General features: G+C 51.6%; 1 protein-coding gene across 1 annotated transcript; it reads left to right on the top strand.

Annotated features, from left to right (window-relative positions):
- The first annotated feature begins 235 nt into the window (after positions 1 to 235).
- PPL (periplakin) lies at positions 236 to 24,219 on the top strand. Its single transcript, XM_026063849.1, has 23 exons — positions 236 to 294; positions 5,274 to 5,330; positions 5,600 to 5,699; positions 6,416 to 6,570; positions 7,158 to 7,278; positions 8,305 to 8,430; positions 8,768 to 8,809; positions 9,003 to 9,164; positions 9,623 to 9,730; positions 10,334 to 10,429; positions 11,564 to 11,686; positions 12,674 to 12,820; positions 13,707 to 13,858; positions 14,770 to 14,867; positions 15,380 to 15,537; positions 16,595 to 16,773; positions 16,865 to 17,003; positions 17,910 to 18,103; positions 18,725 to 18,875; positions 19,163 to 19,246; positions 19,741 to 19,857; positions 20,592 to 20,684; positions 21,408 to 24,219. Exons 1-23 carry the CDS (start codon positions 236 to 238, stop codon positions 24,090 to 24,092), a joined length of 5,346 nt encoding a protein of 1,781 aa, XP_025919634.1. The 3' UTR covers positions 24,093 to 24,219.
- Positions 24,220 to 25,596: the final 1,377 nt, after the last annotated feature.

Genomic DNA, 25,596 nt, shown 5'->3' with positions numbered 1-25,596 from the left:
CATGTCCTGGGTACCTTTGCTCCTGTAAGACAGAACAGAGCCGCTGTTCCAACCTCCGCTTCTCGGGCTCTTGTGTGCCCTGCCCTTTCTAGCGGGGGTATGGCCAAACTTCCCGTCCTCCCTCCATGGCAGCTTTACGATCCAGCCACCCCCTTCTGCCCGCTTTGTTGGGTGGCCTGGGCAGTCTTTGGCCTTACCCCTGCCAGGAGCTCCTCTTCAAATCCTGGATGCGCACATGGGCACTCATGTCCACACAAGGTGTGCTGGTATCTCCGATACCTTGATATCTCCAAGGTATTGGAGAAACAAGGAGCTTATTAATAGGACTGATCTTCTCAGATTGTTACTGCCCAGGTTACATTTGTGGATTAAGTGGCATAAAAATAATAAGATATCTCGTTACAATTGAAACGGCAGCTGGGGTTGAGCTGGAGCGCATGCAGTAACCTTGCCATTCGCTGTCCCGCGGTGTGGTCATTGCGAGACTGGGCACGAAGGGGTGGCTTCCCTCAGCCGCTGTTCAGAGAGCCAAGTTCCCTGGGAGGTTTTTATTAGGTTTTCTTAAACCAAAGCCTCAGCTGGTGACAGTCACTAACTGTGCTGGTGCTTAGGCTTCAGTCGCTCGCATAACTGGAGAGGTGGAGATGGCAAACATCTCCCATTGCGTGCGTCAGGAAAGCCAGGGCATGAATAGCAGAGCGATGCCAACACTGTAACAGAGCGTGTCTGCGCTTGCTCCGAGCGAGCTCTGCAGAGTGTCTCTGCGTTTCCTCCTTGCTGGTTACCRGCTCTAACAACGCACCTGTAGGTGTAAGCAGCAGTTTCTGAGCTACTCGGCCAACTCTCCTCTCTGACGCAGGAAAACGTGGCCCTCTAGCATCAGCTTTTCCCCTTGCCTCCCCTGCACCAAGATCCATTTCTGGTCCCTGCGCTAGCGCAGTCCCTTAGTCCCAGCGCGGTGCTGCCGGTGTCTCCTCCACCCAGAGGGAAGAGCGATGCCTCGCGCGGAGGCGCAGACGGGCGCTCGGGGGCTAGGCGAGAGACGCGAAGGGCAGAGCCGTACCCCTGCGCGGAGCCGGGGAAGCCGCTCCGCCGCCCGCGCTGGGGAAGGAGGAGTGAGCAGAGGCTGCCCTTGGCTCGGGGCGCTGCCGGGGCGGGAGCCATGCGCCGGGGCCGTGGGGGCTGCCCGGGGAGGGGGCGGCGGGCGGCCCACGCTCTGCCCCCAGCGCTGGCTTGTCTGACTCACAGGAACAGGGAGGGTCCGGGAGAAACGGCCAGCGGCAGCGCTGCAAACGGCGCCGCGAGCTCGGGAAGGCGGATTGCAGCAGCGCAGACAGCCCCGGCTCAGCGCGGTGGTTGAAGCTTGTGCCTGGGACCTGGAGGTCTCTCCTGGGGAGGAGTGGGGAGAAGGGAGCGAGGGGCGAATCCTTGCCCTGACAGATCGTCCAGAACCTGGACCCTCTCCTGGCTGTTTCAGCACCAGTGAGGAAATCCAGTTTCCATGTAGGAAACTCCTGGCAAAGCCAATACCTGAGTAAGAGGGTCATGGCCTGGGTGTTGCACACTTTCTGTTTCCCGGCACTGGAGATCAGTTTTGGCAGTTCAGACTTGTTTCTCCGAGCGATCATGGGGGGCTCGGCTGAGCGTCTCCAGCTCAACTCTGCAGCTGCAGCTCTGCAAGACCAGCTCAGCAGCAACATCTTTGAGAGCCATGCATGAAATGCAGGGTTGCATGGATCCCAGCTGAGCCCTTGCTTCCTTTTATTTCCCCCATACAATTTAGAAGTTTCCTTGTTACAGTTAAAAACAGAACTAGAAAAGCCCCAGACTACTTCTGCCTTTAGAGATGGTTTTCCTATCCACACTATAGATCCACTTAAATCTTGAAGATTCATCCTTGGGCTTGTCAGAAAATACAGAGACCAAGCTGGCAAATACAGAGACAAGCTGGCAAGCCCTACCAGCTTTTCCGGAGCCCCGGTCAGTGCCAGTTCAGCTTACTACTATTGCAGCTATAAATTCCAGCCTACACCTGGAAATTTAGCCTGTCCCACCCTTGAAGTGTAGTTTGGCCTCCAGTTCACCAGTGAGAGATGAGAAATGCTCCTTTGTGGTTGGGAAGATTTCTTAACCTTGTTGCCCTGCTGGTGATGCAGCAGTACAGGGCCAGTTCTCATCTGTGACTCATGCTGAGCAATAACCATCATCTGGACAYGCGAGAATGCACATGTGCATATAATGCCTTTTTAGTCATCCTGCTTCAAACCACTTTCACTCCACTGATTTCATTTGACATTTTTCCTGGTTTACATGGAACGATCAGGTCCCATCCTTGTAGCACTTGGCATTAAACAAGGAACTTTAAGAGGGTACAAGGGATATGACCGATGCGCTTAGCAGCAGCAGTCAGAGCGCTGGGTCCCGCAGCCCGTCTTTAACACCAGCAGTTCCCCAAGGCTGTCAGCACTGGTCCTGAAGAATCATTTAAATGCCAGGCTGGCTGTATCCAATGGACAGGAGCCCAGCACAATGAAATGGACAATCTAACCTTCATCCTCCGTCGCTTTTTGAGCACCCCATACATCCAGTTAAACCGGGCTGCTTGGGTTTGTTCACAGAGGGCACTGCTTTATCTTACTAGGACCACAGGGCCTTATAATCCCCCAGCTATTTGAATCCACTGCCTGTGTGGTGAGAGCTCTCTGAACCTGGAGCTCATTGACGGCTGATTAGAAGAAACTCTAAAATTGATTTGGAAGAGCTTTTTTCTACTATTTTAGCAGGATCCAGGCAGCTGCTCTCTCAATGCACACCTGCATCCTCCAAATGTGATTATTTACCGATGGAAAACTGTACTCACCCTTGCAGTTCCCACAGCTGGCTGTGCAACTCACACCGCCATCGTGGATGCACATGCATCCAGCCACCTCGTCTGCTTGAGAGCTGCTGCAATTGCATGCAGCTCGCTGCTCCCTTGTTCCGCAGGCTGTCTGTGCRTGTGGCCTTTCTGCAGACCTTGCTCTGTGCTGCTCAGGGTGCCTTGAGCTGGGCCAGGGTGAAGAGCAGCCTTTAACCTCCTGCAGAGCCAAGCACATGCTTTTTCTCTGCTCTGAAATTGCATTCATTTCTGCTGATGCAAGAGGTTCTGCAATTATGGTAGTGCTTTTTTTTGTTAATCAGAAGGTGCCAGGCAGGCACTAAGAGTGGTGGCAGACACTAACCACCAGCCACACTAAGTAGCATTCTGATGATACAGCTTCTATAAAAAAAAAACAGTGTAAATCCTGCCCAGGCCAGAACTAAGGGAAGCATGAGCGATAGTGCATCTGTCACACGCTGCAAGTCTCCTGCAGTGCGTTCCAGGCACGGAGGAGCAGGCACCGAGCTGAGTTTTCTTCCTGCTGCATTGAAGAAGATGGACCCACAGCTGACAGGACCATGCTCTGAAATGCAGCAGTAGTGCCAGGAGGGGAGGCTGGCTCTTCCCTGCAGCGCCCGTGTCGAAAAGGCAGCAGGCTGAGAGGAACGCCACTGCCGGAGGCTACGTGGTGCACAGGAACCGCTGAGGCCGCCTCTTGGTCTTCCTCTGCTGATGGTTGAGCAAGGGCACGTGTCCAGGGAAGCCACTGGCAAAGAGGACTGCCTTGACCTCTGCGGTTTGACAGGCCATTTTCATTCCCAGCTTTGAGCCACCTCTCTGTGGAAGGAGGGAGGACGTGGGTCACGCTCGGTTTCCTCGACCAAGCTTACGTGTTCGGTTCCTGCCCCATTAGGGATTTACCTGCCACCAGACCCTCAGGACTGTGCTGGAGAAGCTGCCAGCGCTGGGCTGTCAGCGCGGGGATGAAGGGCTGCCGCAGGAGCCCTCCATGCTGTAAGGAAGCCAGGTTGGGATGCTGATGCTCCTCCAGATAACTGCTCTTACCAGACCCCAGCCTGGCTTACTGCCCTTTGGGTTGCTGGGGAACCAGCTTTTGCAGGCAACACATGCCTTGTCTACTGGCAGCTATAATGGCAATTAACATTTTTAAGCACCATATAAAGATTAATTCTACCACCACATAACAAAGTCATTAAGGCTTATTATCCCCACTCTATAGATGGTTGGGATTGGAGTGAGCCAACACTTAACTGATGGCTTAAGTCCACATGGCAAACAGGAATCACGGATGGGCCACGAACTCCAGCCTTCCCAGCTCTCTGGCCTAGACTCTGCTCTGTGAACTATGAAGTTGCATGGGACCATTCAGGAGCCCATGGCATTTTTTTCAAGAGTAGGAGTGTGGCCGTTGGCGTTCTGGGCACATGCCAGAACAACTAATTATACCTTTCTTGTGAAGTTACCCTGAGAGCTGTGGGTGGGCGTTGCGTCCTGCATTTCCTGCTCAAAGTTGTCGTGCAGGGGTGTTGCTGCTGGGAGAGTGCTGCTGTGATTCATCTCTGAGCAAAGTGGTTTCTATCTCGAGTTTTCAAAGCAGGCCAGGACTCACCAGCAGGAGAGCTGCAGGTATTGCCCAGCACATCGTTGGGAGTGTACTTGTCATTTGGAAATGGACCTGGTACACTTCAGGCTGCTCTTCGTCTTCTCCCCTTGCAGCCAAGCTAACAGAGGGAGGATGAAATGTTTAAAACAATCATAGCTATGCAGAAACTGTCACGGGTTGTTTCGTGTGCTAGTGGAAGAACTTGCTCTAGCACAGCCTGCTATATCACTCTGCAGTATGACTGTGAATATTTGGCCGACCCCACGCAATCCCCCCTAGCATGGAGCAAACAGAAGGTGGCCTCGTCCCCATCAGCACTGCTGCAAACACAGAGAGAGGCTTGGACAACACCATTATCCTGGGCGTGTGTAGGGGGGGATGAAAAATATTGCCTAGCAAGAGACAGACTGCCTGAGAGTAGATGGAATGGGTGCTGTCCTGTCTCCTTTTATTTGGTTTAAATTGTGGATACTAACTTGCAGAGCAGGTGCCATCTCTTGAGGGAGTCAGGGCTGCTGCAGGCAGGTGCCGGACGCGCGCAGGGCAGTGCCTGCTGCCGGGCGCTCTGCGCAGCAGAACACGTGAGCCCTGGGCCGAGGTGGGGATGCGGCCAGGGCTGCACGCCAGGCCAGGGAGAAGCACAGGCCCAGTGTGCAGGCAGCTGCCTCGCCAAACAGGCCCTCTTGCCTGGATGCCTGCAGTTTGGGGTCCTCTTTGCTGGCAGAGAGGGGCTCGTGCTCCCACTCTCTGCGGGAGCCGCCCTCTCTCTCTCTCTTTCTCTCTCTCCAGCAAACAGCCCTCGTCCTTGCTTGCATCGAATCCGAACGAGGGCCAGGCTTGGCTAAGGTGGGGACGCCTGTTCTCGCTGTGTGGGGGATAGTAAGTCCCCATCCACCACCCCCRTCCTGGCAGAGCAGCCGAGTATTTTGGAAAGTGTTAGAAAGGCACCAGTGAGTCACGCGCAGCTGCAGCGCCTGGCAGGCACGGCTGGCCCCCAGCCACCCCTGCACACGCTGCGGGAGGACGGGGTCACGGTACGCCGAGAGCAGCCCCGGCGGCGGCTCGGGGCTGGGGTCATGGGGTGACAAGTGCCTCTCTCTGACCCTCTTCTCCAGCATCTCCAGCAAAGAGCTGACTGAGCTCATCGAACGCCTGCAGAAAAATGCCGACCAGGTGGAGAAAAACATTGTGGAGACTGACTCCCGAATGCAGAGTGTGAGTATGCAATGTCCTTACACACCCTAGGCAGGCTCCCTCCCCTGTCCTCCCGCCCGCCCGCCCGCCTCCTCCACGCACCCCCTGCAGAGTCCTCTGCACCGCCAGTCCACGTGCAGCATCGCTCTCCAGCCACAAGCCGGGCTCCAGCAGCCTGTCCTGCTTCTCGGTGCTTTTACCGTCTGTCCTACCACATGTGCATGCACTCACCCTGCCCGGAGGAGTTCACCCTGGCCGGGATTGCCTTTCTGTAACAGAGGGAGGTACAGGTTCCTCAGGGTTACAGGAAGAAGCTGGAAGTCTGTGAGAGATGATGTGGCCCTGAGAGTCTTCTCTATCCAGGGCAGGATACTACTGCGCAGAGCAGGGATCTGCAGTAAAAAGGCAGCTGTGATGGAGGAGAAGGGGCCTGAAACATCTTCATTTTCTCAGATGATGACATGGTGCATCCAAAGGCAATGTAGTCTCCACTAGCCACARCTCTTCCTCAGGGCTAACATACATGAGGAGAAAGCAAAATACATTAGTGGCAGTACAAAAGGTGATCCATGGGGGAGGACCTGGCTCAGCGGTGCTACAYGTGTGCACTCGCCCATCCCACAGCCCAGCATGGACCAGGCCAGCTCTGTGCAGTGGGCAGCTGGGTGCTCTCGTTTTTTCCTTTGTGATTGTTTGCCTTCATTCTACTCCCAGTTCTCTCTCTGTTGCCTCCCCAGGACTTGCACAAGATCAAGGCCTGCCAGCTGGCTCAGTACAAGGACCTCACGGCTCAGAAACTCACCGAGTCGGACAAGCTGCTCTACGTGCTGGATGGGGATGCGGCAATTGCCAAGCACATGAAGCACCCCCAGGGTGAAATGATCACCGAAGAGTGAGTACCACAGAAGGAAGTCTGTTCCCAGTCCCTCGCGGGGTGGGAGGCCTCTTCTCCAGGAGGTCTGCTCAGCTTCCACCTGGASCTGGGGGAGGTACTGCGGGCTCCTCTGCCTCCCAGCCCTGGCGACTTGCGTTAGCCTGATGCTCACAACCTGCACCCGTCCTCAGGCACACATATGCAGAAGGCAAGGATCACTGCACGCCTGCCCGCAGCCATGTGCGAGGCTCTGCACAGAGCCCCTGTGGCCGTATCTGCCCGGTGGGCAGGGAGGCTGTGCTCTCCCCCGCTACGGCCTGCTCTGAGCTGGAGGTTTTGTTGAGCAGCCCTTGGCAGAGGATCAGTGTGCAGGAGCCTTTGCCCTCTCGCTCCCCAGCTGGTTGCACAATGTGGAACAAACTCCGCAGTTGCTCCCACCCTGCCTGGCAGTGCTATGTTCTCCAGGGTCTCCTAAGGGCAGTCTGCTCGGGCATTGCCCATCCATGGGAGGGCTGGGAGGGGATCGCCTAGAGCTGCTGAAATTACTGCCAGGGCTGGCTYATGCCCACATCCTGCATCCCACCCCCATCTTTCCCTTCCCACAGCATCCGGCAGCTGAAGGAACGAGTGGCAAACTTGCGTGTGAAACACGACCAGATCTACAACTTCCCCCTGCAGCAGATCGAGCCCCAGGTCAACTGGTCGACAGTGATCGAGGAGAAACAGGTACCAAGGGGGCCTGAGATTACACCAGTGACACCTACCCAGCCAGCAGCAGTGCCTGGCAGAAGACAGGGTCTCACACCCATGCAAGCAGCAACCAGCATGGTGGAGGGAGTGCAAAGGAGCAGATGGGAAGAACATGGGGTGCTGGATGGTAACGAAGGGTGCCAGCGGTGATAGGAAAAGGCCAGGCAGCACAGCTGCAGCAGCGCTAGGAATCAATGCTTAAAGCAGCAATGCAGGYAGCATCTGGGCCGAACGCTCAAAAGCTCTGGCGGATCGTGTGGCTCAGTGGGAATGCCCCCGCCGGCCACTCGGGAGACTGGCTCCTGGGCTCGGCCTGGCCACTGCCCTGCTGGATGAGCATAGGCAAATCACTGCAGGGCACCAGCGAGGATGGAGACTGCACCCCCTCCCTGGGCAACATGCTCCAATGCTCAACTGTCCCAACAGTGAAGAGGCCTCCTTATATCCAGCCTGAACCCCCCCTGTTTCCGTTTATGCCTGTTGTCTCTCATACCGCCTCACGGCTCCCACCATGCACCACTGTAAAGAGCCTGGCTCCCTTGTCTCAGTAACCTCCCTGCAGGCACGAGAAGCCAGGAGGCCTGAGAGCTCTGTCCATGGCATGCACCGCGCGCTCACCAGGGACCCTGCCACTGCTGACCCCTTGTAACGCACCCTCGGGTTGCTGGCTCGCACCCCGGCTGCACTGCTTTGGGTGCCTGTGCAGGGGCCATGAAGTTATTCGGGCTGTTTTCACAGCCAGTTTCRCTATCCCTCTGTTGCTCTGGGGACTCCCGCACGCCACCTCAGCATGCGGACAGTGACCAGCCCTGAACCCAGGGCGTGAGGTTAACCTGCAGGGCATAAGACTTTCCTGGTAGCATCTGTAGCTCCACATCCCTCAGCCGAACCTGTCCAAGCCCAGCTCTGCATCGTCTCTCCTGCACAAAAGGGGAGTTTCCCAGACCCTATCTGCTCTGCCTCTTTTCTCCCATCATTAACCCTAAATTTTGCACGACGCAGGACATGCTGAGTGGCAAGGGCTTCGGGACTGACCTGCCATTGGTCAATAGCCAAGTAGAAGAGCACAACATCTTCCACAACGAGGTGATGGCCATCGGCCCACACATCACCAAGGAAGGCAGCAAGGTCAGCTCTCCTCCCTCTCCCCGCCAGCTCGGGCACTGCCCCACGGGGGTGGCCCTGGACACAGGAGGGGGGCCCATGCCACTGACGAAGGCGAGGGCAGCGAGGCAGCTCGCCCAGGTGGGACGATGGGCAGCTCCCAAGCTGTCAGAGCCCAGATGGGGTTGTGTGAGTGTCCAGATCCACTCCTAAGCTCTGAGCTGAGCATCGCACACTGAGCCTAGCTTTACAATGGGGCAAATCCTATAAAATCCACATCCCCCTCCCTCATCCAACCTGCTTTGGACTTCTGCTCGTTGGAGACATGCCCTTAACGCTTGCTTTTCTTCTCTGTTACCAGGACCACACAAGCGACCTCCAAACCAAATATCAGAAACTGCTGGTAAGAGACACCTCTGGGGCCTTGGAAAAAGGCTGGGTGGCATCAGGGTGAGGCTGGGGTGGGAAGAGCCCTTTACAGGGTGCCTCTGCTGGGGGAGCCAAGCGCCCTCAGCAGACAACTCTGCCCCGTGGAGGAGAGGGCAAGGGGAGAAAGGAATTTTGGGCTGAGCTCTCTCTAACCCTTCACTTAACAGGCTGGCTCCCAGCAGCGGCAGCAGGATTTGAATTCCCTGCAGGACTACATGCAGCGTTGCACAAACAAGCTCTACTGGCTGGATCAGCAGGCGAAGGACAGGACACATTACGACTGGAGCGACCACAACCTGGACTACCCCAGCCGGCGCCGCCAATACGAGGTTTGTGCACGCTTGTGTGCAGCCTGCCCCCGTGCCAGCCACCGTCTGCCAGCCTTCCAGGCTGGAGGCATTACAGCAATGCACGCGGGCACAGAGCCAGGGGAGCAGACTGGAGGTTGGGCAGAGGCAGGAAATATCCCTTCCCTGKGCCTCAGTTTCTCCATTCCATCATGAAGCACTTTGAGATTTACAGATGATAGAATATAAATAGCAACGTTAATCCTTACCTCCTGCCAGAAATAAAGGTGCTGGATGCTTAAGCAAAGAGGAGACTTGACAGGTTCCTAGTTCTCTTCTTCCTTAGCTCAGCGTTAGCTTGGTAATAATCAAACCCAGAGATCTTAGCAACATCCGCAAGTAGGGGAATACAAGGCCATCAGTCTTGTGGAGCTGTTCACGCCCTTTTAGTCTGAAGCAGCTTTGACATAGGACTAAGCCAAGGTCCCYTCTCATTGCAGAACTTCATCCACCGGAAACTAGAAGAGAAGGAGGAGGCCATCAACAAGCTGCACGCGGATGGAGATCAGCTGCTTGCCCAGAATCACCCTGGGAAGAATGCYATCGAGGTGAGCTCTGGCTTCCCTGCATGCTTAGAGGGGACTCACCTAGCCTTTGTCCCGTGTGGGACTTTGTGCTATTGCAACACTTGAATTACTTCCTGGGATGCCAAACGGGAAAAGCATCCTTCACTTGCAAGTGTATAAACAGAATCAAARGAGCAGAGATAAATCTAAGTAGCTCTTCCCACTGTCATTAGTCCTGTAGTGGTTATAGATTGACTCTCCACAAAGGATAAATTACATTATGAAGTTCCACATTTGATGGGAAGTTGGACATATGGCCACAGAATTTGCCACTTTCTTCCACTGTTCCCCACAATCCCATCAAAGCACCCCAGTTTTGGACTATCTCYGTTGTATTCCCATCCTAGCTCTGTAACAAGAGCTTCTGGCTGGTTTCATAGGCAGCCAAGGATTTGTTTGCTCAAAATGGAAATTGGTACTTGCTGCTGGCCAGCTTAGGTTCACCCCTAGCACAAGTCCTTTCACTCCAGTGGGCTGAGCTTGGCCGCAGAGCAAACTTTCCACCTTGCTCCCTGGGAAGCGCGGTGCATGTGTGGCTAATGCCACCCTGCTGCCCCCGGGCTCTGACGCTGCGCTGTGTTACAGGCTCACATTGAGGCAGTCCACGCGGACTGGAAGGAGTACCTCAACTTCCTGATCTGTGAGGAGAGCCATCTGAAGTTCATGGAGGACTTCCACAAGGTACCAGATCCTTGGCGCTAGCGAGGCACTGTTGTCTGCTCTGTGCACCCTAGGAGGTAGATGCTGGGCCAGTGTATGAACAAACCCCTGGCACTCTGGAAACAAGGCAGAAGAGATTTAGTCCTCTAGTCTAAGGAGCTTTTAAGCTAGGAGAATTATTAGGTCCTCAGCCTTGACCTGATATAACACAAGTCATAATTGCTCAAATGYCAAGCACAATAATTTGCTTGGCCAAAGCATAACTTCCAGAAAGTCTCCACTTCTGTTGCCAAGGTTCAAGAGCTGCTGTCCAGTGTCAGCATCCTCTGCCTGCAGGATGGCAGAGGAATTTCCCTCTGGGCTTATGGCAAGGCTCAAGCCAGTCTTATGTCACCTTACCCCCAAACCAGGCCATGGGGCGGCTTTGCATGTTCCTTGGGGGAGCAGAACAGGTCTGAGTGGGAAATCTGACCTGCACAAAGCACACTGCTGTGTTCGCCACACAGGGAGCCCTGCGAAGGGCTCACCGCTCCAGCTGAGCTCTGCAGACAGATGTCTGCTTGATAAATTGCATCTGACAGCCAGGGAGGCTCTGCAGGAGAGCAGGTCGGGCAGGATTCCTCTCCCACAACCTGGGTGTGTTTAAGACGTGATGAATCTTTTGCCAAAGTTGAACTGTAGCGCCCAGCCCAGGCCGTGCCTTTTGTAGGTGCCTGTTCAGTATCTGCTAGAATAACTGCCCTGTGGGATGGTTTGTGTGTGGAAGGGCTCAGCTCTGTCTCATCACTGGCAACAGAGGCCAGGGAGACCCAATGCAGAAAGGTGTCTTGGTCATGACACTGTTCAAGTGAAACAAAACTAAAGGTGGGGAGGATGGGTCAGAAGCAGGATTTAGCAACTTTGCAGGAAGAGAGCACGCAATAATCTGCCCTGTTATTTCACTGGTTGTCTTTCCTCTAGCTCTGATGTCCTGAGCATGACAAATAGTGATTCTTCATTCTCTTTCTCATGCGCTTCTGAGTTTTCAGACCTCCGTCATATCTCCCATTGGCTCTCTCTGCTCCAGGCAGTGTGACGATCGGGATGCTGGACTGTAGGGKCTGCCACATTTTTCAGCAGGGGCCCTCGCTCACAAGAGATTTTGCTTTTTTGCAGTTCCAGAARGACACTAAGGATGCCCAGGAGCTCTTGAAGAAGGTAGATACAGACTTGGACCAAAAATTCTGCCCAGAGTTCAAGGATAGATACCAGCTTGAATCTCTCCTCAGGGAGCTGGATGTGAGTATTCAGTGAAGCCAGGACCAAAAGGGGAGGCAAGCATGGTGGTAGCGGCAGTGGGCACCAGAGGGTCCTTGCAACACCCACAGAAGGCACATCCCTGSCCATGTAGGCATCTTGGCGTGGCTCTCACCGTGGCTAGCAGCAGGGCCCACGCTGCTGCCTCCCTTCGCCCGGCATTCACCTGACTCTTCCTTCCCCTCCAGCTAGAGATTGCCTCTCCCATGGCAACATAATTGCTCACTGGGCTGGTTTTTATTTGTTCTCTCATTCAGTTAGTGCTCATAAGGGGTGGGAGCATAATTAGACCTGCTCCCAGAGGAGGTTGTGGAACTAGCTGTGCCGCAGAGAGCCGGGCTGTGAGATCGCCCACTTGGGAACGGCTGTGTGGAGCAGCTGGCCCAGCCCAGGCCCAAGCATGCCACAGCAGGCCTGATGTCTCTYGGGACAGCTGAGAGCTCTTTCTAAGAGCCATCCCTTTCCTTTTGCATGCTCCATCCCAGTAAACACTGTGGGATACCCACCTGCACATCTAGAAGTAGAGCAACTGATCTAGAGCCGTCGCAAGAGGCTCCAGAGCTGATAGCTGGGATCAGGGTTATTACATCAATATGCAGCTGCACAGATGTGGGCTGTAGCCCAGGAAGTGCCTACTGCTGCCTGGTGGTTAGAGCCGAGGCGCAGCAGCAGCGCGAACTCAGCATAGGCCTAGCTTTGGAGGAATGCAAAACCATGGTGGAACGTCGTTCCAAGGTCCCAAATCCCAGTCTAGTTGCAGAGGCAGAAGAGTAGAGGAGAGTGCTCAGTGCAAGAGCGTAACAGCAGGACAGCAGGACCCAGGAGACGTTTTCTGAGGTCTTTGTTCCACCAGCACTTGTATGAGCTCTTCCCCAGACATTCACCAGCTGGGAAGGCCCAGGAGCTCTGCAGCCCCTGCCTCACTCTTCCCACATCTCTGCACTGGTTTTGGTTGTCACCCTGTGCTAGGACCAGGAGAAGGCCTTGGATAAGTATGATGCTGTGGTGAAGTCCCTGCAGGAGCGCAGCCAGCACATTCTCCCCCTGAGGTACCGCCGGGAGATGCCGCTCCAGCCCATTCCCGTGGAGGCTCTCTGCGAGTACGAAGGCGAGCAGGTAAAGTCTCCCTCAGTCAACCCTTCCCGTGAGGGCCACAGAGGCACTGCTGGAAACAGTCTGTTCGGCTCCTTGGTGCGCAGTAGGGAACAGAAGAGAAAGCTGGTTAAGGAGTAGGTTTTGCCAGTGTCCAAGCAGTGATGTCTCCCTCAGTGTGGACARGGCAAAGGGTGCAGCTTGCAGAGATATGAAAGCAGGTCTTGCAGCTTGGGAAGAGCAGTGCAGGACAGGTCTGGGGAAATGCAGCCTCCGTTCCTCCTGCAGACAATGTGCCTATCACACCCTTGGCGAGATTAYGACAGCCCGGCTCTGTCACGCTCCCACGCCTGCTGCTGCCTGGGCTGGCACGTTAAAGACGTCCAGGCACGCTTCTGACCAGAGAAACTCAAACCACCACCACCAGTGTTGTCCCAGCAGGCACATTTGCATCCCCCCCCACCTGTACTGTCACATCACCAGTGGAATATCAGTTTTTGTACCAGACTGAATGAAGCAATGTGGCAGCAAAGCTGAGAGACAACACTGGAGCAGCAGGGGCCTGGGGGGGAGAGAGTAGCTCTGGCTGACTCAGCTGCCTGTGTCTTAGAAAAGGAAACCCACAGCACAGCCTTGGAAAYGCCTTCTCGTCTCTGCCCTAGTGGGACTTTGCTTGCTGTGGCTGTTGCAAGAGGAGGCATGGCTTCGTACCTGGAGGCTTAAGGGAGTAGGAGRCACAAGAGGTTTCTGCAAGTGGCGATACTCGGAGAATTCAGAGGGTGCTGAGAGAAGGGATTGTGCCACAGGCCTCTCCCGCCTGCCCGAAGCACTGCTCCCCAGGGCTGCCTGCGTGGAGCAGAGCGGGATGCATTTTTCCTGACCTGCTGCTATGACTGTTTCTGTTCCCAAGGGCCAGATAACCCGAGGAGCCCGCTACACCCTGCAGAAGAACAGTGGAGACATTTGGGACGTGACAGACAGCTCAGGACAAAAACTCAGCGCCCCTGGAGTCTGCTTCATGATCCCCCCCTCTGACCCCGAAGCGGTGGTGCTTGCTGACAAGTACGTGCCGCCCAGCCTGCTCCTCGCTGCAGCTGGGCCGCGCCATGCCGGACCCTCCTGCTGCCACAGCAGCTTCAGCCACTCTTGCTTTAGAGCTCGAGGGTGGATCAGTTACCCGCACCAGCCGCAGGCTGTGACACTGAGCAAGGAACATGTTGGGGCAGTACTGCTGCTGTCCTTGCCATCCCTCTGCACTTCTTGGGGATGCAAGCAGTGGCAGAGGATCTTGGAGGCACCACAGCGCCCACGAGCCCCAGGTTGGAGACCCCCGGCCCAGGCAGCTACAAGCCAGGCAAATGCAGAGGCTGCAGGTTGTTCCTGCACCACATCTGGCAGTACTAATGAGGGACTGTTGCCCTGATTCCCCCAGTGACGCATGCCTCTTTGAAACCTCAGACTTCCTCCAGGGGAGGGGATTCCAGCACCCTCCTGTTTGCACGTAAGGTCTGACCTGGCAAGAACAGAGGCTGAGGCACTCACCTGCCTTCTGAGACCTCCAGGCCTTGTGGGCCAGCTCAGAGCCATCCAGGTTCCCCCTCCTCTGGAGGGCAATTAAGGCAGAAGAGACCCTGCCTGTCTGTCTGCGAGCCAGACTTGAGAAATGCTCATGGGGTATTATAGGGGTCTTCTCACACATGGGGGTAGCAGGCAGAGCCTGTGCTGCCTCCCCTGCTCTCAAACACCCCTCCAGGGTGAAGACACTGCTCTGTCCATTTGCCAGCGTGGGGCGAGGGTCCAGAGACCTGACCCCAGCTAAGCCTCTCTCCGACTCATTTCATGGCTGCAGTGGGGGGCCAGGTCCCTCCAGAGCTGCAGCTCATTCCTAGAGCAGAGCCCGGTATGGGTGACAGGGTGATAGAGGCACCGAGGGCCAGGGTTTAACCTTTCATCCATGCTGTCCTGTTTTGCAGCATTGCCAACCAGTATATGAACGTGAAGGAGAAGACTACCAACTGCAAGAACATCCTCCAGCAGCGCTATGAGGGGCTAAAGGCAGACAGCATTGGAGGTGCGACTCTGGAAGGGCAGCTTTTGGCTTGCCCCTTCCCATACACGCACAAAAGAGGGAGCTGTAGCCCTGAACTTAGCTTCAGACACAGGTAGTGGCTCTGCCTATGCCCTCAGGCTTCTGCCTGTTGGCAGAAACCACCGCGCCCTGCTACCCATGTAAAGACAGGGGACTGTAGCATGCACAGACAGCTCGGAAGCATTGCCTTTGGCTCCTACCTGTAGATGGTCCATTCTCATTGCCAGAGGAGTTGGGCTGTTGAATAGGTGCGGTGGGGGCATGTCACTGACAGTTTCCAGTCTAGTAACGGTCCCAGGGAGAATGGTGGCTGGGTGCCGGGTCAGGACGTGCACAGGAGCAGCACGGCCAGGCTGCGGTCATGGCAGGCAGGGCTCAGGGAGCAGAAAAGGATGCTGGTCTCGTGCTCTGCTCTCTGGCTGCTCCTCAACAGTGGGGCCAAGTCTAGCCCCAGCTTCCATCCAGTTCTAACCTGGTTCCTTCTCATTATCCAGATGCGGCATCGATTCAGGGGCGCCAGCTTCTGGCAGGGCTGGAGAAAGTGAATAGTGACCTGGACAAGCAGGAAAAAGCAATAACAGCAAATCTTCGGCCCCCACTGGAGCAGAGTCGGGCTGTGCAGGACAGCACTGAGCGCTCCAAGGACCTGAAGGTATGGCACTGTGGCAGCAGGCATATGGTGCTATACAGGGACTATATTCCCAAGGGATACCCAGGGTGGTGCCCGGTGTACTAGGTGCTGTAGATACTCCCTGAGCTCAGGAACATGCAGGCATGATGTGATGTTTGCAACTAGCTGCTTTCTCTCAGTGGAGATGGGGAACAGCCGTTTGAGCAGCCTCAGAAGTCAAATCTTTGCCCTGTTCATGGCCCAGCTCTGTCACTGAAGGGTTAAATGGGAAGGAAATGACAGAGAGCTGCTTTTTTTGGGCTGAGAGAAAGAGAGGGGAACCCTAAAGTTTTGATCCTGCCTTTCCTGCCCTCATTCCTGGAGCATAGCAGGTATACTAACTCTGCCACTGCCATCACCAGCTAAGAAAGGAGAAGCAAGAAAATACCTGTGGTCCTGGGCACTCTCTTTCCTTGTGCACAATTCAGCACTGGCTCCACTAGGCTCTTGTGCTGGTAACATCCAGCTTCCTTCCTCTCCTTCAGACCCCTAATTAAGCCAGGCTCCTTGCCACAAACTTCCCTTGTTTTGGGGGGAAATTCAGCTCCCTGGTTACATCACCTGCCCAGGGCTGTGGCAAAATCCGAATGCCACCACAAGTGAAAGCAAATTGCTCCAACTGTCTGCAGTGCTTTGATGTCCAGGCAAGAATTTACAGAATCACAGAACAGCTGAGGTTGGAAGGGACCTTTAGAGATCATCTAGTCCAACACCTCTGCTCAAGCAGTGTCAAAAATTCATCTTTAACGTTGCAGAGCCTAGCGGTCCACATTTTTAGCCGAGCTAGAGCTGGTGTGAACCAGTCCCTTCCCAGCCAGAGTTTCCTTGCTAAGGGCTAGTTGGCTTGCCCCAGAACAGTGTTGGATACAAGTCAATAGAACATATCCCTTTGTCCTGATAGGGCTGAAAGGCACCTGCCATCAAACACAGGACCCCAGCCTGACCTCCTGTCTCATACCAGACAGCCAAGGGTCAGCTTGTTTGTCACATAATTGCAAGGTGTAATTCAGTTGCTATAAAGATTTTATTCTTACTGCAGAACATCACCAATGAGGTCCGCCGCATTGAACCAGACAAAATAAGGAAGATCCAGGAGTGTGAGGTCTTCATTGAATCTGTGCCGAACACTGGCAGTGCCACCTTGGTCAAGAAGAAGGTGGAGGACACCAGCAACAAGTATGATCGTGTAGTCCAGCTGCTCAATGCTGCCCAAGAAAAGTAAGTCATGACTTGAACCAGGCATAATGTAGGGTCTTGCAGGAGACAGATTCAGGCATGCTTTAGCACCTTTCCCCTTGTGTCCATACAGAGTTGAGGTGGCCACGCACCTCGAGAGGAGCCTCCAACAAGGCCGAGACCTGCTGTCTACATATGAGAACAAACTGGTCATAGATGATACTGTACCAGAAGATTTGCGGGTTGTAGATCGTAAGAAAGAAGAGCTATTGGTGAGTGTTTTCTCCAGCCAGTTTTCTACCCTATTGACATGCTCCATAGAGAAACACTTCCCGAAAGCTGTGGTAATTGCTGTTGAAGTGACAAACAGTTGGTAGAGGGATGACATATCCCAGCTGGAGATGCTACACATACCTTATATTAAGTCCAGTGACCCCACATACCTGAGGCGAGGCAGTCTTTTCCTCAAGTTTCCTGCAGAGTGCTACCTCAGAAGGTGCTCATGGGTGGGGATGAGAGGARAACCTATGAAAAGACCTTAAATGCAAACTGTTCCCATCCCCAAACCAGAAAGCAAATGCCAGTTGAGTACTTCTGATTTGACTGAGGACTAATGGAGAGGAAAAAGATAAAAATGGTCTGGGAAAAGCAGTGCAAAGGCCTGATAAATGAAAGAGATGGACCTATCATGGTTTTGAGAACAGTTACCTCTGGGAAAACCTACTGAGCAGAACTGGCGATCCTTCTTCTACAAAGGCCAAGAACTGGCTAGACCAGAATTTCACATTCTTCTTCAGCTTTTGCATCAAGTCCACAAGTTCAGGATAGCAGGCAAAAGCTTTCATAGCTCCTTCTGGAGCTGCTGCACTAGCAGGAAAAGGACCTAAGGTCTGCATGAGGAGCACAAAACATTTTTCACACAGCACGCTTATTTTCAAAGACAACAGGTAGAGAAGGGAATAAGAGCTCACTTTCCCCAATACATTTACCAGATGGCTCTGTTTACAAAGCACACCTCTAACTTGCTTTTCTCCAGAACTCACAGCACTGTTGCAGTTCAACTATTCCTTAACATCTCCTGCAGCTCCAGTGCAGATGCTGGAGTTGGTGGGACACAGTGACAAATGTCTGGCACGTGTATAACCCTGGAGATCCTTTCTCTCCTGCTTCTTTCACAGGCCATGGGTTCCGAGCTCCAATCCAAAAGGTTCTTGCTCAGTGAAGCAGAACAGAACTTGCTAAAAACGAAGACATGCTCCAACACCCTGGCTAGCAAGTTCCAAGAGCACTGCCCTGACATCGAGCGGCAGGAAGCTGAGCTCTACAAACTCAACCAGCGCTTCAACAACCTCAGCAAACAAATTGACCACAGGTAAGACTCTAGGACAGGAACCAGCTAGAACCAGACCAGCCTGGAGAGCTGGGATATTTACAGTAGAAGATGGAGCCACACTGAATCTGGAAGAAGCATAACACTGTCACAAGAATGAGTAGATGCAGAAGGGCCTCCAAGAGGTCTAAGGAAGAAGAGAGAGAGGTTCTTGGCATGTACTGGCTGGGTAGATCTGGTCAGCCTCTAGGATTAACTGCTGTTGTAACAGAGATGTGAACTTTGGTAAGAGCATGTGCACTGGTCGCCACATGGGTAAGGTAAGAGCGTATCATCTGCCGCATCCTCTCACATCTGCCTCTCCCTGGATCATGTCACATCTTGTACCTTCTTATCCTGCTAAAGACTTAAGCCCAGTATTCACTGGGATTCTTCCTGCAATTGCCCCATGGGTCCTTTCTCCTCTCATTTTTGCCTACATTTATACTGGCAAGGTGCCACCAATTCCTGCAGAAGACTCTCGCTCGGAGAGGAAAGGGGATGGAAAACAAACAAATTTGTGTCTTTTGGGTAAAGGGGAAGGGGAAGTGGGGTCCAGTTAAGAGGTGTCTGCAGAAGACACAACAGATTTGACAGTACTGAAGCTGAACTTTCTCCCTACAGAACTCAAACCCTGCAGAAAGCGAGAAGTGCCTATTCCAACTACCGCACAAACTATGACAAAATCAACCAGTTCCTTTGCAACATACCTAACTACGAGCCGCAGGAGACAGATAACATTCAGCAAGTTGAAGTGAAGCTGAAGAACCAAGCGGTAATTGCTTTTGAGGAAGCCCTGGGCTCCAAGGGGGAGAGGAGAAGCAACAACATTATTTAAAAAATAATGAAGGGAATCCAGATAGCTCCTGAACAGAAAAACAGAAAAATRTACTTACTGGATTTATTTTTACACTGTAAGGTCCCACTCTCCTGTCTGTGACTTGTTTATACGTGAAGTACCAAGGCATAATTCTCAGTATTGTAATTCTAATTACAAACCTCAAAAAGGCTGAAGTGTTTGGGTTTTGTGCTCCCTTTGACGTGTGTCTCTGTGCATATTAGGCACTCCTAAGTGACATTGCAAGCAAGGAACAGGAGGTGCAGAAAGTCTCCACCACAGCTCAGCAATACCAGCAGGCAGTGAAGGTAAGGACTGTGATTCTACCCGTGGGACAATTTTTAACATCCTACAAAAAGCTGCCCAGAGAAAGCCTTTGTAGCCTAGTACACTTGCACAAAAACACTGAGGCACTAAAACCAGGCTACGTCTGCTCTGACACTGACTCCATCTGTGGCCATTAGCCAGTCAGATGCCATGTGACTGCCTCAGTTCTCCTATCTGTAAAAGGCGGGTCCCTACTCCAAAGCTCAGTATTGGTAATGTAACTTGAAAGTTTGAGCACACGCATGGAGCTGTGCTAGTATATTAATAGGGCTGTGCAACAGGCAATACCTGAGCAATACTCAGAGCTTGCTGGGAGGTCCTACCAATAATGCTCCTGGTCCCACCATCCTCAGTGACTTGCCTAAGAGAAAACACAGTTCAAGGGAAGAAGTCATTAAAGTCAGGGTGCAGGAGGGATCTGCGTGTGAAGGGGACCCAGTAATCTCACCTTTCTCCTGGGAACTTGTTCCCACAGGACTATGAGTTAGAAGCTGAGAAGCTACGATCCATCCTTGACCTAGAGAATGGACGGAATGGGTACATGAGCAAGAAGCCCAGGCTCCAATCTCCAGCTGCTAAAGTGAAAGAGGAGGTAAATAAGTGGTAACCTGTAGCAAACTAAAGCAGATTACAGCTTGTGGGACCAAAGAGGATTTTGAAAACAATTATTTTATTGTCAGTAGCCTCAGAAGGCACTGCATAGGGATGAGGGGAGGAAGGAATTTTTCAGCATTCTTAGTCCATCCATTTTTTGGGCTGGACTCGGCTGGCCAGAATGAGGGAGGGAAAATACTGGATTCAGCATTTCCTTTCTAAAAGGGGAAAGTAAAAAAAAAAAAAAAAAAAGCCAAAAACCAAAAAACCTTTCCCCTTCCCCTCCCAAGGCTTTCAAACAGAGTGTGAGGTTTCACTGCCAAAGATGAAATGCTAGATACGTATACTTAGGGGGAGAGCAGGGCGCAAACTATTTATCTATGCAGGATCTGCTTGCTACCTGCCTCAAACTCATCCTATATATTGAGGCAGGCAAACAAAAATGTCTACCTGGTTCTTCCTTGGTTGTATCTCTTCTTGCAAGTCTTGAGCAGGAACATACAGGTAAAAGCAGAAGGAAGCGAGACCACTGTGCCTATGTGTGTGGGTATCGGTTTGCACGCACAAGAATCTCTCCTTTTTTCCCAAAGCTAATCAGATCACTGTTGCAGAAAGGTTTTGGAAAAGCACCCAGGGTTACTTCTTTTGGGCCTGGCCATTTGTTTCTATTCAGCAAGTCTTGACCAAGCATCCCTGGTTCCACCACCTTTTCAATGCATTTTTGTTTCCTAGGAAGCTGTTCTGGCAGCCAAATTCACCGAAGTAAATGCTGTTAATAAACAGAGGCTGCAGAATCTAGAATTTGCTCAGAACCTCCTGCGGCAGGTAACTGATCACTACCCAGTGTTTGCTTAGCAAGAGGAAGCGTGGAGCTCAGCCTTACCACATATGCCTGCTCCTAAAGCCATTGCTTCTGGGTGGTTTGGGGACAGGGGGAGGGTTCAACTCCGTTGCAATTGTAGATTACAGTTCAGATCTCTGCACGCAGCAGACAAACGGATATGATTTACCTTCAATAGGCTGAGGCAATGCTATTCTGAAAGAATATTTATGTAAATAATATCCACATGTGCCTTGACTATTACAAGTTGAACTGGAAACATTTCAGCATTTCATGCCCTAAAAATTATTAATCGGCAGAAACCTAAATTAAACAATCTGCCAAAAATCAGACAGACAACCCTTCTACATTTCCTAGTGCCCACACAGGCATATTCCCCTCATCCTAAGAAATGCCACATCATTCTTAACATTTTCCTTGCCAAACCAATGCCAGAAGTGTGGGGGGGGGATTTGTATCCCTTATGGCTGAAACCTTTGTTCTGACAGCAACAGATACCATACAGAAAGCATTTCCCTGGCTGGAAGTTCACAGAGTAGTTCAAGAGAAGCCTGTTTGCAAATACACCCTATTCAGTGTTTGCAATAGGCAGCCTCCATTAGCCAAGATCCACATTTTCATGTAGTGTTTGTCACTGGAGGCACTGAAAATAAGCACCAAATACGATCCTTTGGTTATTTTAACTACACGCTCTTTTTCAACAACAGCAGCCAGAGGTTCAAGTGATGCAAGACTTTGTCCAGAGCAAAAAATCTGTAAGGCCTCTGGAAGAAGTCTGGAAGCTGAAGAAAGAGCTTGAGGATGAGACCCAGCGTCGGCAGCAGCTAGAAGCAGAGATCAAAGCCATTCAGAACAACATTGTCCACCTGCAAAACCAGAAGCCCCAAGAAACTGTAGTTAAGAAAGAACTGCTGAAAAAAGTGCCTGACCCTCAACTGGATGAGAGCTTCCACAAAATGCAGCAAAATCTAGCAGAAGAGCAGCGCAAAAACCAGGTGCTCCAGGATGAGCTGGAGGCCCTGAAACTTAGGCTGCGTGTTCTGGAGCACGAGAAGAGGGAAGGAGGACAGGAATATATTGTGAAAGAGGTGCTACGTATTGAACAAGATAAGGCTCAAGCTGATGAAATCCTGAAGCTCAAGGAAGAACTGGAAGAGCTTAGGAGGCAGGAAGGCACTAGAGAGAACGAAGTCATCCTTCTACGCCAACAAATTGCTGTGCTGTCCAGCGAGAAGAACAAAGAGCAGGAGAAGGTAATGGAGAAAGAGGTGCTGAAGCTGCAGAATGATCCACAGCTGGAGATGGAATTCCAGATATTGCAAGAGACCAAACAGAGGGAAAGTGCCCTTAGACAGAAGCAAGAGAAAGAGCTCAGCTTCCTCCAGGACAAGCTCAAACGTCTTGAAAAGGAACGGGCCATCGCTGAGGGCAAAATTACTGTCAAGGAGGTGCTAAAGGTGGAGAAAGACTTAGCAATTGAGAGAGAGGTGAATGAGCTTCGGCGCCAGTATGAAGATGAGAAATCCAAGGGTCGTTCCAATGAGCGGGAAAAGGCTGAGCTGCTCAGGAAGATCCAGCTGCTAGAGGAGGAGAATGCCAAGGTGGTTGTCCAGGAGAAAGTGCGTGAGATTGTGCGCCCAGATCCTAAGGCTGAAAATGAAGTTGCCAACCTTCGTTTGGAGCTGGTAGAACAGGAGAGAAGATGCCGGGGTGGTGACGAACAACTGAAGACCTGCCAAACTGAGCTGGCTGCTCTGAAGAACAGAGGGCCACTGGTAGAAGTCAAAGAAGTCATTAAGGAGGTCATTAAGTACAAGAATGATCCAGAAACTGAAAAGGAGCTACAGCGACTTCGGGAAGAAATCATAGACAGGACAGGAGCAATTGAAAGAGCTGACCTGGAGATCTACCAGCTGAAACAAGAGATACAAGCCTTGAAAGATACCAAGCCTCAAGTGCATATGAAGGAAGTTGTTCAAGAAATTCTGCAGTTTCGGGAAGACCCCAAGACTAGAGAGGAGGTAGAGTCTCTGAGAATTCAGCTAGCAGAGGAACAGATGAAACACATTGACCTAGAGAGGGAGCGGCTACTCCAAGAAGAGAAAATTAGACAGAAGGAGGAAGAACTTTCCCAGGTGAAGGAGAAGGTGGTCCAACAGGAAGTAGTAAAGTATGAGCAAGATCCTGCCTTGAAAGCTGAAGTCAGCTCCTTCTCTCAGAGCATTGAGAGCGAACTGAAGCAAATCGACTGCCTCCGTGAAGAACTCCGCAAGCTGCAGAGGCGGCGATCTGAGTTAGAACATCAGCTGGAAGAACTTGAGAAAGAGAGACAGGCACGCAGAGAGGCTGAACTGGAGGTGCAGAGGCTGAAGATTAGGTTGAATGAGTTAGAAGAACAAGAGAGGGAAACAACAGAAAGAGTGACTGTGAAACAGAAAGTGATCCTGCAGCAAGATCCCCAGCAAGAGAAGGAGCATTCCCTCCTCAAGCTGGAGCTGGAGGAAGAGAAGCACCGGAGACAAGTCTTGCAAACTGAGCTGGAAGCCCTGAGAAAGAAGCTTCTTTCTTTGGAGAAGATGGAAGTCAAAGAGAAAGTGGTCTTTTCAGAGAGCATCCAAGTGGACAAAGGAGACACAGAGTATGAGATTCAAAAGCTGAAGAGCAATCTAGAGGAGGAGAGTAGGCGTAAGAGGGAGCTGGATGCAGATATCAACCGGCTTGAAACCAGGTTGTCCGAGGTGGAATTCAACAACTCTAAGTCATCAAAGGAGTTAGACTTATTAAGAGAGGAAAATCACAGACTACACCTTGAAAAACAGAACCTGCTGATGGAAACAAGGAGGCTGCAGTCAGAGATTGAACTCACAGCAACAGAAGCTCGGGATCTGAGAAACATGACCCATGTGGACAGTGGAATAAACCTGGACTCCAGATTCCAAGCTCTGGAAAGGGAGTTAGATGATCTGAAGCAGTTATCCAGAGAAAAGGACGCAGAGATTGAGCAACTCCAAAATCGCCTCAAGACAGTGGCTATCAAGAGGGAACAAAGAGAGAACCACCTGAGGCGCTCTATCGTGGTCATTGACCCTGATACAGGCAAGGAGATGTCTCCAGAGGAAGCTCATAGGCTTGGCCTCATTGAATGGAGCCTGTTTGTCAAACTGAAGAGTCAGGAATGTGATTGGGAAGAGATCTCAATAAAGGGTCCCAATGGGGAATCATCTGTGATCCTTGACAGGAAGTCTGGTAGAGAGTTCTCAATTGAGGATGCCTTGAAGAGCGGAAGGCTAACAATGGCTCAATATGACAGTTACCTCAACAAGGAGATGTCAATCCAGGAGTTGGCAGTCTTGGTGTCTGGAAGTAATTACACAGCGCTCCCTCCACTTTAGAAACTTTTCTTAAAAGCAGCTAGTCAGAGCTGCACCACTTGTTAGACTACCAGATCACTGCAAATCCTTGCCCTCCTTTGCATCTTCCAAAATGCTAGAGCCACTGCCCCAGCCATCACAAGCATGCTATGAAGCCACGCTGCCTGCTGTGATATATTGCAGAAAAGCACCACCAATAGTGAAAACACATTCATCAAGACTACATTAAAACTTTATCCCCTTCTTCAGTCTTACTTAATCACTCAACCTAACAAAAAACAAGACAAAAAGCCTTAAACCAGTGAAGTATCTAAGTCTGAAGACTCAGCAGAGCCTACAGTTTCTTCAGCATATACTCACATAAAAAACTGTATACAGCAGACATTAGAGAGATTGAAGGTCAAGATGACTCCAAGATGGCCAGCAGAAGCTGGCTATGTCAACTGCAAGTTGTTAAGCCAGACAGTTTCACTGTGGACAGATGACTAAATGATGGAATCTTCCTCTGAGAAAACCAGCTCTGTAGACAAAAGGTGTAATATACATCTTAATTCAGTATCACCACATTAATATCTAAACACCACCATTTTGTTCACCTACGTGCCTATCCTGCTGGGGAAGAGTGAAGCAAAGCACAGTAATTTGATGGTGTCAGTCCTAGATTCGGGAGGAGCATTCATGTATTGTAGGGTTCACCAAAAAGTATGTGAAGAGATGGCAATATCGCCAAACACAAGATGCTAGTGTAAAGCATGCAACTGTAACCAAATGCAGAGTGCCTTCTAAACACAGTTAGCTTACCTCATGGTTAAAAGCCATTTGTGCTGGTATTTTACTGAATGGAGTTACATGCAGCTACACGTTTCATTTACTTGTGTAAGGGAATGGGAAATAGAGGGAAATTCTATTTATAGTACAAAATAAAAATGCAGTGGTTCCAATCAGAAGTTTGTTTTTCTTTTTTTAATTGTGACAGCCTTTTGATCTTTGGTTTTAAAGGAAGATGATATTTCAGAATCAAAGTTAAAAAATAAGACTGTTCATTTCAGATGTTTACTCTGTTTTCCAAGAGGAAAATTGCTGGACCAGCACTAGCTGGAACTAATTAGCAGCATTAGATGGGACTGAAATGCACAAACAAAATGGGACTAAAGCTACAGGAAAAGAGGGAATTATGTTGGGACAGTACCAGGGGCTTCCAAGTCTAGAGCATACTCATTTCTTTATTTCTTTTTCCTCAATTTCTACTTTACCAGAGCAAACAGCGCCCCCCCTCCACCAATTCTAGGCATGCAGACAATCAAAATTGAAAACCTCGGGTCTTTTCACGTTATTTAACCCACTTGTCCAGTGAAAGGTCTGGCAGATCAGTGTTGCCTTTTAAAAATGCTCACATTCAGCTGTGCTCAGATTATAGTCTGTATTCCTTATGCAACACACTTGCTTCCAATATGTCTATGCAGAGCTAAATGCCCAGRCTCCGGTGAACTCTGCTGTCAACAAAAGCACCAGTGAGCATTCACTG

The sequence above is a fragment of the Apteryx rowi genome, unplaced genomic scaffold (assembly GCF_003343035.1).
Source record: "Apteryx rowi isolate R43461 unplaced genomic scaffold, aptRow1 scaffold_202, whole genome shotgun sequence".
Classification (NCBI taxonomy): Eukaryota; Metazoa; Chordata; class Aves; order Apterygiformes; family Apterygidae; genus Apteryx; species Apteryx rowi.
The sequence above is the reverse complement of the archived record's forward strand: the minus strand, read 5'-3'. Positions and strand labels throughout refer to the sequence as shown.